The sequence below is a fragment of the Larus michahellis genome, chromosome 3, assembly GCF_964199755.1.
Source record: "Larus michahellis chromosome 3, bLarMic1.1, whole genome shotgun sequence".
NCBI classification, from domain to species: Eukaryota; Metazoa; Chordata; class Aves; order Charadriiformes; family Laridae; genus Larus; species Larus michahellis.
Genome location: NC_133898.1, coordinates 14,821,821 through 14,836,357, shown reverse-complemented (window position 1 = coordinate 14,836,357; position 14,537 = coordinate 14,821,821). Strand labels below are relative to the sequence as shown.

Sequence of the window (14,537 nt, the reverse complement as noted above, 5' to 3'; positions counted from 1 at the left end):
TTCATGGTTGCTCTGCACCATCTGCCATCCGCTACTCACTCTGGTTTGAGCCTTCTGTGTGAAGTTGTGTTTGGGGAAAAAAGTGGCTCTAAGCTTTGTGCTTGTACTACAGAGTCGTAGCAGCCTGGGCAGTGCTGCTGTCTTGCACTCTGCCCAGACTTGGCAGAGTTTGGGCTTTTTGTCTTCTTTCTTCCCTGGTAACCCACCCTGACTTTCTGAGAAAGTCTCTTCTGTTACTTCCTCCCCTCTGTTGTTGTGAACAGACATTTAAAAATTTATTTCACAGCTGGCGTTAACTTTCACCCTCTAACACTGTCTCTGTACCCTCCCTGTTCAGGTGATTGTGGGCTTGCTGAAGTTCTGGCCGAAAACTCACAGTCCCAAGGAGGTGATGTTTTTAAATGAGCTGGAGGAGATCCTGGATGTGATTGAGCCGTCTGAGTTTGTGAAAGTTATGGAGCCCTTGTTCAGGCAGTTGGCCAAGTGTGTCTCCAGCCCACACTTCCAGGTGGGTTGCAGCTCTGGGAGGGGATAAGGCATAGGCTTGTAACCCACTTGGCACGTGGGGGTGATACCACAGCTTTTGGGCTTGTCTTTGTGGATCAGTGGCACGTGGAGGTGTGACCAGGGTGAGTACTGGGGTGATGTGGTGGGAGGCTGTGAGAATCCTCACTACAACCACAGAGCAAGCTCATCCAAAGAGAAAACAAAATGGATCAGTGGAGCCCCTCCTGCTGCACTGTGCTATTCAGCACCATCTATTGCAGCAGGCTGGAGCAGCGGTGCTCTGCCACCTCCTGTTTTGACTAGCAAACATAGAGGAGATCCATCCAGCGTCACCCCGTTGGAGTAAAACCAAGCTGGCTGTATTGGAGGGAGGCCAAGCAAAGAGACAGTGTGCAGAGAAGGTACTTTGTATTATTCTGGTATAGGTGGTAAAGAGCGAGGTATATTGAGAAAGTGCTAGAGTCTGCTTCTTGTTCCCACTGAAGGGAAGCTGGCTGTAGTATCAGGCTAAAACAGCCTCTGTGGCTGGTAGTCTTAAGGTTTAAAATGTCCAAGGTGGTAGAACCTGCTAGTAGCTCCTAGCAGGTGTTCTTGGCTCACTGGTTTAGGTTGCCATGAAGGGTGCCCAGGAAGAAGACAGCTTGCCAGTGAAACACGTGGCTGACCCAGGTATAGATGGGGTGTTAAATAGTGACATAGCCCTCCCCCAGCGTGAGTGTGACTGCACAGTGAGGTAGGCTGGCTTCAGTCTGTCTTTTTGTACAGAGATGTACAAAGTCACGTGTTTACAAGCCAAAAATGAGGACAGTCTAGGTCACGTGCGTATGTAAAAAGTTCGCTGTTTCCTGGAGAGGACTGGAGGAGCCTGATGGAAACCAGCTGGACGTGGATTACTGGTGTGGCAGTGGGAACCAGAGGACTAACATGACCTTTGGGTGTGGAAGGAGCTACCACAGGGAACTAAGGAGCTTGAATAAAGTAGGGTAAAGGCTGGAGGAGAGGCATCCTGTACTTGGTAGCAGCCCTCATCTGCTGCCAGCTTTTTGAAAAACAAGACTGAAAAAACTGGAGAAGGTGCAAACACTTTCCAGCCTAAGAAAATTAACCCCAAAGGTGTCCCTTACAGTCAGGCTGAACAGTCTCTGTGTCTGCAGCTTGTATGAGAGCAAAACCAGGAACTGACTTCTTGGTAAGTCAGAACACCTTGGTGGGGGAGAGTTTTGTCTGAGTGGATTGTGTGTTAATCTAGCAGGTAAAGGCTTTACAAGATCTAATAGCTGGAAACCGAAGCTAGGTAAGTGAACAATACATTAAGGGGATGTAGTGAGTTCTGCATCATCTGAAATATAAAACTGAGACTGGATGTCTCTCTTCTTAGCTTTTTAAGCCATTCTCAAGCTGGTGCTAAATGCAGAAATTAGCCTGGTGATCTGCATTGCCCAGATTTGTGATTAAATATGAAGAATTGTGGTTGAATCTGTCGCTATGTGGAAACTTGTTAGACTTGCTTGTCTTGTTAGAGCAGGATGTCTGCCCCAAGATTTTCCATATTTTCACCCTTACCAAATCAGAGGGATGAATTGTGGGCCTGGTGACTGAAGCATGCTCCAAAGCCCAGAGAGACTCTGTTGTGGGGAGGGCCAGGGAGGAATGGGAGGAATGGAGCTTTACAGAGGACAGTCTGAGGAAACGAAGGAGGCTTGGAGCCAGTCTGAGCTGGGACCTGGAGTGGGTGACATTACCATCCTCAAGTGTTGTGTAAAGGGTGTTGGAGTCATCAGTGTATCAATGGTAGGCTTGCCTAGTCAAGAACCCGAGGTTTTTCCTCAGGAAAGTAAGACGTGTCTGGCAGAGGCTGATGGAAAGAAGGCTGGGTGACAGGGATGAATGGCTTGTAGAAGTTGTCGAAGGTCAGCCCTGCTGCCCGCGCTGTGGGGAAGCATGTACTCCTTGGCTTGGTGGTGGCAAGCTCTGGTCTCAGCACTGCACAGCTTCCCTGTGCACCACAGGTGTTACTGGAAGGAGCCTCTCCAAGGATGGCTTTCTCTCCCACTGCAGGTGGCAGAGCGAGCGCTGTACTATTGGAACAACGAGTATATCATGAGCCTGATCAGCGATAACGCAGCCAAAATTCTCCCGATCATGTTTCCAGCGCTCTACAAGAACTCCAAGAGTCACTGGAACAAGTAGGTCCTTCCGCATGCCCTGGCACTTGCTGTGCATGCAGGATTGCTTGACCTACTAGCGATCTTGGGGCATGCTGCTACAGTGCAATGACGCATGGCGCTCGGTGACACCCGGTGCTGAGCCAGAGGGGTTGTTAGCATGGAAAATTGACACAGCAGACCACAGTGACCTGCTTCTGCCAAGGGGTCAGGCACCTGCAATGACCTGTCTTGGGGCCATTGAGTCTACCCAGAGTTTGGTACCTGCATACCACTAATGCTGCAGGTCTCTTGGAGGTGTGCAGTAGGTTTTCCAGCCAACTTCTGGCTGCTTGTTAAGTAATCATCACCCGTATGCTCTCCATGACCAGAGACCTTGGTTAACGCAGTGCCTGAGTCCTTGCATACAGGAAGAACGGAGAAAGCAGAAGTAACCGGGCAGATGTCCCATGTCTAATTATTGGTCTCTGTGTCTGATTCGTTGATACTCATCTGTTTTATGGTTCTCCCATCAACTTCCTGCTCACCTTTCTTCCCACTGCTTCTTCCCTTGATTCCTTACCTGGTTAATTCAAGTTGTAAAACTCACTTCCTTTTAATAAACTGGCTACAAATACTCAGTCCGCAGCCAAGGTCCTAAAGCCTGCCAGCAAAACCCACAGGAAGACACATAAAAAAGTCATCTTCCCCTATTCTAGAGGGTGTAAAAAAAGCAAAATAATTAATTCTAGGGAGGCTGGGCGAGTCCGGGGCTTAGGAGCGTACTGTGGTAGCAAAGACAGGGTTGTGAGGTGGGACTTGTTTGCAGAGAGCTCCCTGCTGGTCTGCTGTTTGACTGCTTCCTTCTCTTCATTATACCAGGAAGCACGAACTTCAGCCACCAGTTAAAGACCGGGATAGACACAGACATGCAGAGATGAATGTGCACAAACACCCAGTTACGCCCACACGCCCACCAACAGGCACATGCGTGTGCAGACAGGCACACACGTGCGTGCACACACGGACATATGATGTGTGCGCACATAGGCACGTGTGCATGCAGATGTGCACAGACCCTCTCTCGCTCAGCGTTACGGCCCCTCCTGATCAGAGTTTAGAAAAGGACTTCATGTTCTTGTCTGAAACCCTTCACCAGTTCTGTTTCCTTCTTGCACCAGTCAAGATTTGTGATTCTGCTGTTTCTGTCTCCTTCCCAGTGGTACGGCAGAAGTCCTGAAAGTGTTTTCCTCTTATTTCTCCTTGTCTTTGTTTTAGCACTAGACACATCTTCCCAGGGCAGGTTGAGTGCCTCACATTCTCCTCTTCCTTCCCATAGCTTGTCTACTCCAGCACTTTGTCAGACAGCCTGCGTGAGTCCAGTAGGGCTGTAGCGCTCTCTTCCTTATTCCGTCTGTAGAGCTGGCGAGGCACACAGCTCAATCTACTGAGTCTCTTGTCTTTTGCCCCTGGGTCAGGTATTTCAGAGACAGCTTCAGTGCTTGTTTTCATTCCCCGGGAGAGTCCTTGTCCCAGAGAGAGCTCACACACAGTACAAGCTATCCATCCATAAATTGCTGACACAAAGTCAGCGTTTCTTCTGTGGTATTCTTTGTGCAGGTTCCCATCTCTACAGGGCTGCTGAATGGCTCTGTTTTGGGCAGCTCAGTGACAAAGCTGATGACTGAATACCGGGCGGCCCAAAAAAGTCATTGTGCATGTGTGAGGTGAACTGTGGGAGGCACTAAAGCTAGATTAGGTAAAGCCCCCTTGAGAACAGCCCGGAGCAGGTCCCTAGCATCCTTCCTTTCCAGTTTCTAACTGCAAGAAATAAATACGTGAATGCGTGTTTTTGCACTCATCAGTCTGACCACAGTAGAGGAGATCTGTCCCAGTGGTCTTCTCTTTCTTCTCTGTCTCTTTCTCCCTGTGTGATAGTCTCTGCTGTGTTTGTGGACGGGGTTTTCCCATGCTAAGAGCTATGACTGTGTGAAAATCTTTTCTCACATTGCTGTAGTGTATGAGTTGCTGCTGCTGTTAGCTCTTGTCTGCGCTGCTCGTGCTAACTCAGGGCTGAGAACCTGGAAGATACCACCATGACTTGTTCTCCTCTCCTCGTTTCTTCGCAGGACAATCCATGGGCTGATCTACAATGCACTGAAGCTGTTCATGGAGATGAACCAAAAGCTTTTTGATGACTGCACGCAGCAATATAAGGCAGAAAAGCAGAAGTGAGTAAGAGGTTCTTGGCAAGTAATTTGGGCTCGTCATGGAGTCTCCTTGGGGTACAGTAACAGAAGGTAGATGCCAACAGGCAGAGGGGAAAAGGAAAGGTGGTGCGAATCATTTTGTCAAAAAGCAGGATTCCTCAGCAATAACTATGTGTAGGCATGAGAAGAGGTAAAACATGTGCCCTGATAAAAATCCTTTCAGTTCTGATGAAGCAGGTAGCTTAGAAAAGAGTGACAAAGTTTGCTGGGTCACGAGGAAATAAATTGCAATGTAGAGGATACTCAGCTTTGCAGAGACACTTATGCTCTGCCTTGGAAATATTTACTGGTTCGTATATGCCGTAGTGCCGCCAGTGGAATCCTGCTGCTTTACTTTTCTGAAGAGCTTCGCTGCAGTGGGCGTAATGCATCTTTCATGCCACAGGACGCTTTCAGTTTTCCAGTAATAAAGATGGAATAATATCTGGAATTTCAAACAGCAGGTGGTGGGGATAAAATCTGAGCTCCGCAAGTACCTGTGCCATGTTGCTGTGAAGAGGAAAAAAAATCCACTTTTTCTGCTTCTTCATGCGGGTTTTGGTGCTTGTATGACTTGCCTTGGTAAGATGAGTCAGTTCAGTAAGCTAGAAGGAAACTTTTTTTTTTTTACCCTGGGTCTGTTTTCTGCTGACTTAGTGACATAAAATAATGCTTCTCGTTCCTGGATGAGCCGGGGCTGCCACAAGGGTGGCGGTGGGGTGAGCAGGGCTAACCCTTGCTGACAGTGGGGAGCTCTGGGATACATTGAGTGGTTTTGTGAAATAGTAATAAATAACAGAGTTGAGATATGAATCAGAGCTTGGGGGTGGGTAATCTGCATATGGAGAAATTAAGGTTTTGTTAACACCTAAATTGGGAGCAAGCAGGACTTTTTTTTTCCCATTCTAGGACATTTGTAAAGCCCACAAATGTCTGCACGTATATTTTAAGTCACAGTGAGAGCACGTTTACTATGAGACCTACCTGGAGTTTCCATCAGGAGCTTTTTCTACCTGTTTAGCCTCTACACATGCTGACCTGCTGACAGTGACGGTTCCCAGCATTGGTGCGTGGCTGATGGAGGATTGTTCTGGAAAAGGTCAAGGAAGCAGCCCAGAGCCGTCCAAGAAATGGACAGCTAGAGCTGCAGAGTTAACATGAGCTAACATCTGCTCATGTTAAGATGATTTTTTTTTTTCCTCTAGTGCTTAATGATGCTTCAGAAAACCTTGTATTGGGGTTTTTATCAAGGATAAACCTTTTGCTCTCCTAGATAACCGAATTTGGTAAAATGTCAATTGAAGGCTTGGTGGGCGGGATGTAAAAATGTCTTTCAGCTGAATCCGAGATGAGTTTACCTATGGTGAGCATGATACAATTCCTCGGCTAAGTGGGATTTCCCTGCCACAGAGACCCAGCTAAGGAGGATGTTCTGGGTGAAGACAATAAGGCTCAACTCTCTTGTCGCTAGCACAGCATTAGCAGCTGTTCCTGGCATGAGAAATGTAAAAAGGTCTCCCTCTGAAGGGATGCTAGAGCTGGGAGAGAAAGTTGTGAAAGGTCTGTAGGGACTAGAGAGGGAAATTTGTGGCAGAAGGGAATGGGGTAGGACAGCAGGCTGGGGGGAAGAGCAGCTTGTCTGGGCAAGGAGGTAGAAAGGAGGTAGAGGCTTTGGGCACAGGTACAGTGAAGAGCCGGGGGGTTGGTGGTACTGTTATTCTTAATGTCTTAATACTTAATGGATAGTAGGAATGGGATAGGTAAAGAGAACAAATTAGAGGAGTGAGGAGATCGGGGTTTGTTGGGCAAGGGGCCTGGGACTGGACAGGACGTAGGACAATGGTGGGGGAAAGAGCGTGCACTTGGGAAGGTGAATTAGAAACCTGGGTTTACTAGAGCAGTATGCCCGAGTTCTTTACTTAAGTCCATTGTGAAAATATCATCTTTTCCTTCCATGTCTTTAAAATACCCAAGAAATGTAAGCAAATCTATGTGCACTTAACACTGCGGCTGCATGTTCTGGAGTGTAATAGAATAAGTCATTGCTGGAATGAACGGGGTTAGAAAAAGCGTGTTTCAGAGGCAGGAGAGCGTTGCTTAGTGCTGTCTCCCTGGTGGAACGAGACCGTTTCGTAGCTGAAGAGTCTGCCTCAGTGTTTGGAGTGCCATTCCTGCGCTTCCCCTACCTGCTCTTCTGTCCGCAGAGCGCTGTGACCTGTTCTGATGAGCGGCAGGTCCTGTTGCCTCCCTTTCAGTGGAGAAGACACGCTGCATCCGCAGCTCGTTTCTGCTGCCTCCCTGGCAGAGCTGACTGCAGGCCATGCCTGTCGGCGGACAGTGACGTGGCATTGCAGTCAATTGCCGTTTTCTTTTCAAACACAGATACTTCAACCAGATAGAAATGGTACTTTTTTTTCTTTTTTCCTAATAAAAACCTGTGAGGCTGTGATGTCGAGTGCCTCCGGAGTAAAGCAGTGTGCCGAAGGGAATGCTGGCTGGATCACTGTAATGCAAGACTGACCTTTAACTGTGTGATGCCTTGCTTTTTCCGCAGGACTTCAGCCTTATTCAGTGAGACTGACGTGTTTGAAACACTGAGGCTACTTAAGCGTAGACAGAAAAAGGGAGAGAGACCTATGAAGTGTTTTCCCAGTGAGCCGATAGAGACCTTGTGCTGTGAACTAGGAAATAGCGTGTGTGGGAAGGACTGCACGTGCAAAGAGTCAGTAAACGTGAAGCGGTGAGAAGGAGAGAGCTTGTAGGTACACAACTAGGCTGCAACCAGATGTTGAGAAGCCTGCTCAGAAAAGGCTTAGCCATGGTTTTTAATTAGTTACTGTGCCTACAAGTGACGTGCCAGCTGAGGCCTGTCACTGCTGCGCCCCTGGCTGGGCGGCTGCAGCCGAGGCTGGTCATGGAGGGACGGAGTCTTCCTGGGACACGTGGGGAGGCTCTCTGCTGTTCAGTGCAGGTGGACTGACTGCGCCTTACTAATCTCCCCAGACATCTTGAAGCTGTTTGAATTATCAGAACCCTTCGGAAAACATTGGGGAGGTTGGGGCAGGTAGATAGTGTCTTGTCCCGAATGTGCCCTTCTGTAAAAGTGTGAGGTCCTCAAACACTGCCTTTCAAGGAGCGTGGTGTCAACGTGCCCTGGGGCCACCCTGGCACTTGACATCTCTCTGGTAGCGGCTACCTTGCCTCCTCCTATGTAGGCCACAGCAGTGGGAAGGAGAAGATACCTCCCAGTATAGCCCTTCTTTCCCGAATGTCCTGCCAGTGGCTTCCTCATACTGTCATGAAGGGAGCTCATGAGGTCCACATCACCTAGAAAGGCAGTGGCCTTCATGATGTCAGGGCCTTTGTGGACAGACGTGTTGGTCTACATTTCCAGTGGCAAGATAGGAGTAATATGTATGTTTCTGTTTACCAGGCAATTAAAAAGGATTCTGGAGAAATTGGGGATGAGGCAGCAAAGAGCTAGCAAAGATCAGTACTAACTCCAGGTCACAGTCCCCTGCAGAGATCTCCAGAGCTGTCAGAAATTGAGGTGTGGGTTATTCATTAGGGATTTGGTTTGTTGGAGTTTTTTTTGACTCTCTGTTCTGTGATGGAGCAATCTGCTGCTTGAGTGCTTGGCAGCTTCATTCTCATTTTTAGCCTCCTTTCTTACAAAGATTTCAAGAGTGTGAGGTGATTACAGACTATAAGAACTTCCTTAGCGTGGATAGATAGGGCACTAGTAGCTGGGATGAAAGCCAAGTAGTTAGTTAAAATCATAAATAAAGCAGAGATTTTAGTGCAGATGTTTAAAATGTAGAAGAGAATAACAAGGAGCGGTGGATGCTCACCTCTGTTTGCAGGGAGCCTTCCCTGGGATTTACAGGTGGCCCAGTTGAACGGTCACTTAAGGTCTGGGCCAAAATCTGTGCCAAGTTCAAGAGCTGCGTCTGGGAGTTTGGGCAGCTCTCTGGTGTGTTATGGCCAGAGAGAGAGAGGGAACTGTGGGCATTTGGGCCCCAGCTCTCTTGGAAATGGCAGTTTGTCCCTCTGCATCTGTGGGGCACCAGGGAAATGTGTGTTTGACATCCAAACTGGTGTCATCACTTTACTCCAGAAACCGGTTGCTCTGGTCCACTCCTGCAGCACAAAGCCAGAGAAAAAGTACCTGTGCGGCCCAGTGCTGCCACCCCGTGCTCTGAGGTGGGCGAGGAGCGTGCCTGCCTACCTCCTGCTAGCTGCCCTGTGTCCCCTCTTCTTGCCACATCTCACTTGTAGGTAGGATTAGGGGTCTCTGAAGGACAGAGCAGCTCTCCCTCTCGCCTGCACTTTTCCAGTGTCTCTTGCCTTTGTTTTTCCAGTGAGCGAAAGCTGCACTTTCCCCAGGAGTTCACACTTGCGCTCTCTCTCTCTGCAGGGGAAGGTTCAGGATGAAGGAACGAGAAGAAATGTGGCAGAAAATAGAGGAGCTGGCCCGGCTGAACCCCCAGGTGGGTAGCAGCAGGACCTAGGGTGAATGAGATGAGAATGTTGGGGGGGGGGTCTTCACCTGCTTCCTCAGCTCATGAGAGCAGGCTCTAGCACCTCATCTCAGTCCTGTGCACACAGCTGTAGCTGCGGTCTGTCCCTCCCAAAACCCAGTGTCTTGGGGATGCTGGCAGTGTTTTACCAGCCTGGTCCCCTCCGTAGCACTGACCTCTAAGTAATGCCTTAGAGAGCATGTACGTGTTTCTCAGCTGTGGCTGCTGCACATGCGGTGTGCGGTGGCTCAGAGGGCACAGGCAGGAATGGGTAGGAGAAGATGCTCCTTTCCTGTCTGTGTACCTACTGCCACCTTTGCGGGTGCCAGAGAGGGCGGCTGGAAGAAGCGTGCCGTGCTGTGTTGGGATGCTGGGGGAGAAGGCTTGGTGTTGGATGGCGTGCTGACTCTCCGGCTGTCTGTGTTATCTGCAGTACCCCATGTATTACGCACCTTCATCATTGCCTTCTGTCTGCTGTATGGAAACGGAGACCCCGACTGCAGAGGATATACAGCTACTGAAGAAAACGGTGGAGACGGAAGCTGTGCAGGTGCGTAAAGTGACTAGGGTCCTTCCACAATTACTCTTAGACCAGCCAGGACATCAGCATAGTCAGTCCAGGGTCCAGCAGCCACAACTGGCTCTTTCCAAGTGTTCTGAGGGTAAATGCCCCTACTGTCATCCCTGATCATTAGAGATCAACCTGTAGTCTGAAGAGTGGAGTTTATCTAACCTTCCCACTCTGGAAAAAGTGCAAGTGGGACTTTTCTGTATCCTTTTGGTCTGTGTTTGGCTCTCAGCCTGTTCTGCAGCATGCTGCAGCGTCACCTAGCATGTCCTAGAGCAGTTGGAGTCAGAGAATGGGGAGGATGGAGGGGTGAAGGGGTTTGCTGCTGATTCCTGACTCCTTTGGTTTGTCTGTAGATGCTGAAAGACATTAAGAAGGAGAAAGTTTTGCTGCGCCGGAAATCTGAGCTTCCTCAGGACGTCTACACTATAAAAGCCCTGGAGGCCCACAAGAGAGCAGAAGAGTTTCTCACCTCAAGCCAGGAGGCTCTCTGACGGGCTCAGGAGCTGGCCCGGGAAGCTCTGCCCCATCCCTTTCCCCCAGGGGTCACGGAAATGCACTCGGTTCTCATGTATAAATAAGGAATGAACATGGTGAGCTGTGCCTGTCCTCCACTCCATCCACACCCCTCCAGGGTAGATCTGGTTTTACGTTATAACTTGTATCTCACCACTGTCACGTCCTCCCGCTTTTCCTCCTTCCTCCTGCCTTTCCACCTTGGGTGTGCGTGCGTGAAGGGAGCCTGCCTGAGCTGCGGTTGTGTCAGCCCGGGCAGGAGTCGCTTCATTTCCAGGTGCCTCCTGGTTCTTACTCTGCCTGGAAGCCAGAGCCTTGCTGCCCTGCAGCACGGGCTCCGTGCTGGCCAGAGGCTACCGCGCGTGGCTCAGCATGCTGCTACAAGCCCCAAGTGCCCATCTCTGCCATGCCTGCCATGCTGCCTGCGCAGCCAAGGCCTGCGGCGGTCAGAGGTCAGGCTGAGCTGGGGGCAGGAGCGTGTGGCAGAGTTTGTGGGGGCTCTGCTGCCTCTTTGCCCTGCCTTGGGGTGCAGCTCTGCAGCTGGAGGGTCTCACGTACAGCGGAGGAGATGTTTGCTTCCACCTTTCTTTTGCTTCAAGCCCCTTGTTCTGTTCCCCTGTCAGTGGAGTGGGGGTTCAGTGCTTCGCCACCCCCAGTAAAGCTGGGTGCAAGCACTACATACTACTGCAGCCCTGCCTTTAGAGCATCCTTAGAAGCTCTCTTGTGGGAAAGTGAATTCCTTCAGCTGTTTGTGTTGGTCCGTGCTGACTCGTCTCCATCCCGGTGTCTTGGGTTAATTGTGGGCCCAGAATTAACTTCCCGCTTCGTAGCAGGTGTCAGCCACTGACTTCTGCTTTCCTCCTCTACCTGCTCAATTAAAATACTCCTGCAGCTCTCCCTTTGTCGCCGTATCCCATCCTTAGCTCTGCAGTGGCCAGGGTTTCTAGGAAGCTTGCGCTGCTAAAGTCATTTCTGCAAACTAGTGGAAGCAACGGATACACATTACGGGGCCAGGCTGAGTTTGTGAGTGTTCAGTTGTCTCCTCTTCATGATCAATGGCTAGGTGCTACTGCTGAATTGCTTCCGTGGGTGCTCTGAGCAAAGTTCACCTCGCCCTGTTACTTTGGCACCTGCTGTGGCCCGAGGCCCTTGTTAGTTATCGTACGGTGCATCAGGGACTTGTTGTGCTAATTTAGCATTTAGAGCGCACTTGCTGATAGCCCAGGGGGTTGCGCAGCACGTGGGTGCTACTGTGATCTGGCTTTCTCCCCTACCTTTCCTGGTGCCGATTCAGAGCCAGGCCACGGTGCCACCTCAGAGAGACCGGCTTCCGATAGAAAAGGGAGTCTTCCTTGCTTCTTACCTGCTGCGCTTGCTTTCTTGACACATAAGCTTAAGTGGGTTTGCAACAGCGCAGGGAGTTTATGGGGTCGGTGCTAGTCTGACGCTGCTTTGCAGCATCGTGGGATGTTGCAGAAGATCCTGGTGTATCTGCTTGTCCTCACCAGTAAATCATTCCCAGGTCAGAGGTTCATCCCCTCTGCTCTTACTGCTGGTGGGCAGCACGTCTTTCTTCCAACCCAAACTAGGCTGTTTTTTCCCTGTGTATCCCGTAGCCCTTGCCCTGTTTAGCTCTCTTTCGGTTCGGCCCTCGTTAGGCATGCCACCATCTCTCAGGAGCAGCTGGCAAGCGTGAATATGTGCGAGATCACCCACAGTCACGCAGGACCCCACCTCCCCTCCGCTTCACGCAATGGGCCAGTTCATCAGGAGACTTACGAAACACCTCAGGGAGGTTATTGCTTATTTTGAACATTAGTCCGAGCTCATGGTCAGCTGCCAATCAATTACCTCACGCCTGGCACAGCATGTAGACGTGCACTGGGTGATGCCGGATGGCGCACAGGAGCGGCAGGCGCCTCTGGGCACAGCGGAGACGAGGACTGCCACGTGCCACCCGCAGCAGGGCTCGGGCTGGGGAGGACGTTTCTCCCCGTTGCAGTACAGGCTTTCCGACTCGTCCGCTTAGCGTTGCGTTATCAAGCCGCCACCTCATTTATTATTTTTTTTTTTAGAGTGCTACAGCATGTGTATGCCCTCACTCGAGCCTGCTTGCTGCTAGGCAGTGGCTGCCTTTCCCTGCTGCGGGCTGTTCTGCTTGCGAGAAGGAACAGAGACTTCTGGTGCGCAGAGGCTGTCGCTGTCCTGCAGATGGTCTGTCTCTGCCGGCAGCCCCCGAGGGACGCTGCCGGCGTTGTGCCATGTGCCGGGGCAGGACTGTAATGCATCACAACTACGTGCTGTACGGCTTCGATGTTCTCATAGCTTTGTGTGTCTTGTTCTGGGTCAGGGAACTTAGGCTTAGTACCTTCACATGGCCATTAGTTTGCTGCCTATTCATTCCAGTGTCCTGGACATCTAAGAAGGGGACCATGTGAGAAAGGGAGGGGGGGGGGGGAGTGTGTTCACCCTCTCTGCCACACGTACTGCTCATACGCAGACCTGTGTCTGCCACGCTACAGCTGCCCCTTGCTCAACACTTGGTTTCTAGCGTTAGTGCTGCTCATTTCTGCCTCTGCCTTTCCCCACATCAGCCAAATGGACAGAACTGGAGCTGCCTCTTCCACTTCACCTGGCTCCCTCCTCCCGAGGGAACAAGCAAAACTAACTACTGCATTCACCCCCTGGACACAAGTATTAAGCTGCTTACAGTTCATATGTACATATGGTGTACTTTATTTTCAGTAGAGCATTACATAGTATGAAAGTGTTGGATTTTGTACAGATGTCCCTGTATGTACAGAACTAAATAAAACCAATCTCTTGGAAAGACATATTGGACTCCACCTCTGGTATTCCAACACACAGCCCCTGTCCTGGGAGGAGGGGCCCTAGTGTGGAGAGGGACTTCTCCAGCACTGACAGCGCGGGAACAAATCCAGTGTTTGTCCCAAGGGAATCTGGGCAAAGCCAGCCAAGCCCTCTCCCTCCACATGCACACAGGTATGGAAACCGGTTGGGCTCCTCGGAGGCAGAGGAAGCCAACACAAGGACATCACAGTGACTTACGCGCCAGCCAGAACCAGGAAAAAGGAGCAGGAAGGGCGGTCGGACGACGTCAGTGGGAGAAACTGGAAGGTCGATGGTGGCGAGTCCCATCACCACTGGGCTCCGGGTCAGCAGGTGCCCGCCTGGCGGAGGGAGGGCTGGGGTCAGCAGCCCCCGCGCCGCAGCTTGCCCTTCACTTCCACTCGGGCTTGGGGCCACCGAGGCTCTGCCGGGCCTGCAGCGTGCGCTGCACCACGTCCTTCCACTGGTCCTCAGAGATCTGGCTGGCCCAGGCGGGGATGCCCAGGGTGGGAAGCTTCACGCCGGCCATCGTCCTCTTCACCAGCTCCACATGCTCTGGCAACAGAGAGGGCGTGAGACCGCGGCCGAGCCCCGGGGTCGCGGGGGGGAGGCCCGGCCGGAGACGCCGTTACCTGCATCCATGGGGATGGAGCTGCGACTGCTCTGGGCCGCAGCGCCTTCCCCCACCGCCGCCGCCTCCTCCTCCTCCTCCTCCTCGCTGTCCGCCGGCGGGTCGGGCAGGTGCAGCCTCAGCATCTGCAGAGAAAGGCGGGCAGCGGCGGGGGGGGGGCAGTCGGGACCGTTCCCCGCCCGCTCTCCCCCAGCCCCGGCCCGGCGGGAGGGCCGGCCGGTACCTGCAGCCGCTCCTGCAGGCCGGGGCCCGCCTCGGTGGGGCCCGCCTCGCCGGGGCCCGGCTCCGGCTCCTGGCTCAGCGGCTGGTACAAGTACCCGACGCCGCCGCTGCCGCCTTCCTCTTCTTCCTCCTCCTCCTCCTCTTCTTCCTCGTCGCCGCTCCATCCCGCCGCGCCGTCGGGGGCCTCCGGCGGCCCCGGCTCCTCGGGACACACCCGCTCCGGCCCCATACTCCGCGCCACCGCCATACACCGGGCGCGGCGCCGGAGGAGGTCCCACCGCCGCCCGGAAGCGCCGCCGCCGCGGGGCACTGTGGGTGTTGTAGTCCTGG

General features: G+C 52.0%; 2 protein-coding genes across 3 annotated transcripts in view; one reads left to right on the top strand and one right to left on the bottom strand.

The window, feature by feature from the left end:
- Positions 1-13,338, top strand: part of PPP2R5D (protein phosphatase 2 regulatory subunit B'delta) — a 30,613-nt gene extending 17,275 nt beyond the window's left edge. For both annotated transcript variants that reach the window (XM_074578749.1, XM_074578748.1), the window contains exons 11-16: positions 338-508; positions 2,566-2,693; positions 4,781-4,882; positions 9,318-9,390; positions 9,854-9,970; positions 10,345-13,338. In XM_074578749.1, coding sequence (XP_074434850.1) covers positions 338-508; positions 2,566-2,693; positions 4,781-4,882; positions 9,318-9,390; positions 9,854-9,970; positions 10,345-10,482 — 729 coding nt within the window. In that variant the 3' untranslated portion in view covers positions 10,483-13,338. The remainder of the gene's footprint in view (positions 1-337; positions 509-2,565; positions 2,694-4,780; positions 4,883-9,317; positions 9,391-9,853; positions 9,971-10,344) is intronic.
- On the bottom strand, positions 13,217-14,489 carry MEA1 (male-enhanced antigen 1). The gene is made up of 3 exons (XM_074578761.1): positions 14,209-14,489; positions 13,987-14,110; positions 13,217-13,909 (listed from the first exon to the last, which is right to left on the bottom strand). Exons 1-3 carry the CDS (start codon positions 14,452-14,454, stop codon positions 13,746-13,748), a joined length of 534 nt encoding a protein of 177 aa, XP_074434862.1. The 5' UTR covers positions 14,455-14,489; the 3' UTR covers positions 13,217-13,745.
- Positions 14,490-14,537: the final 48 nt, after the last annotated feature.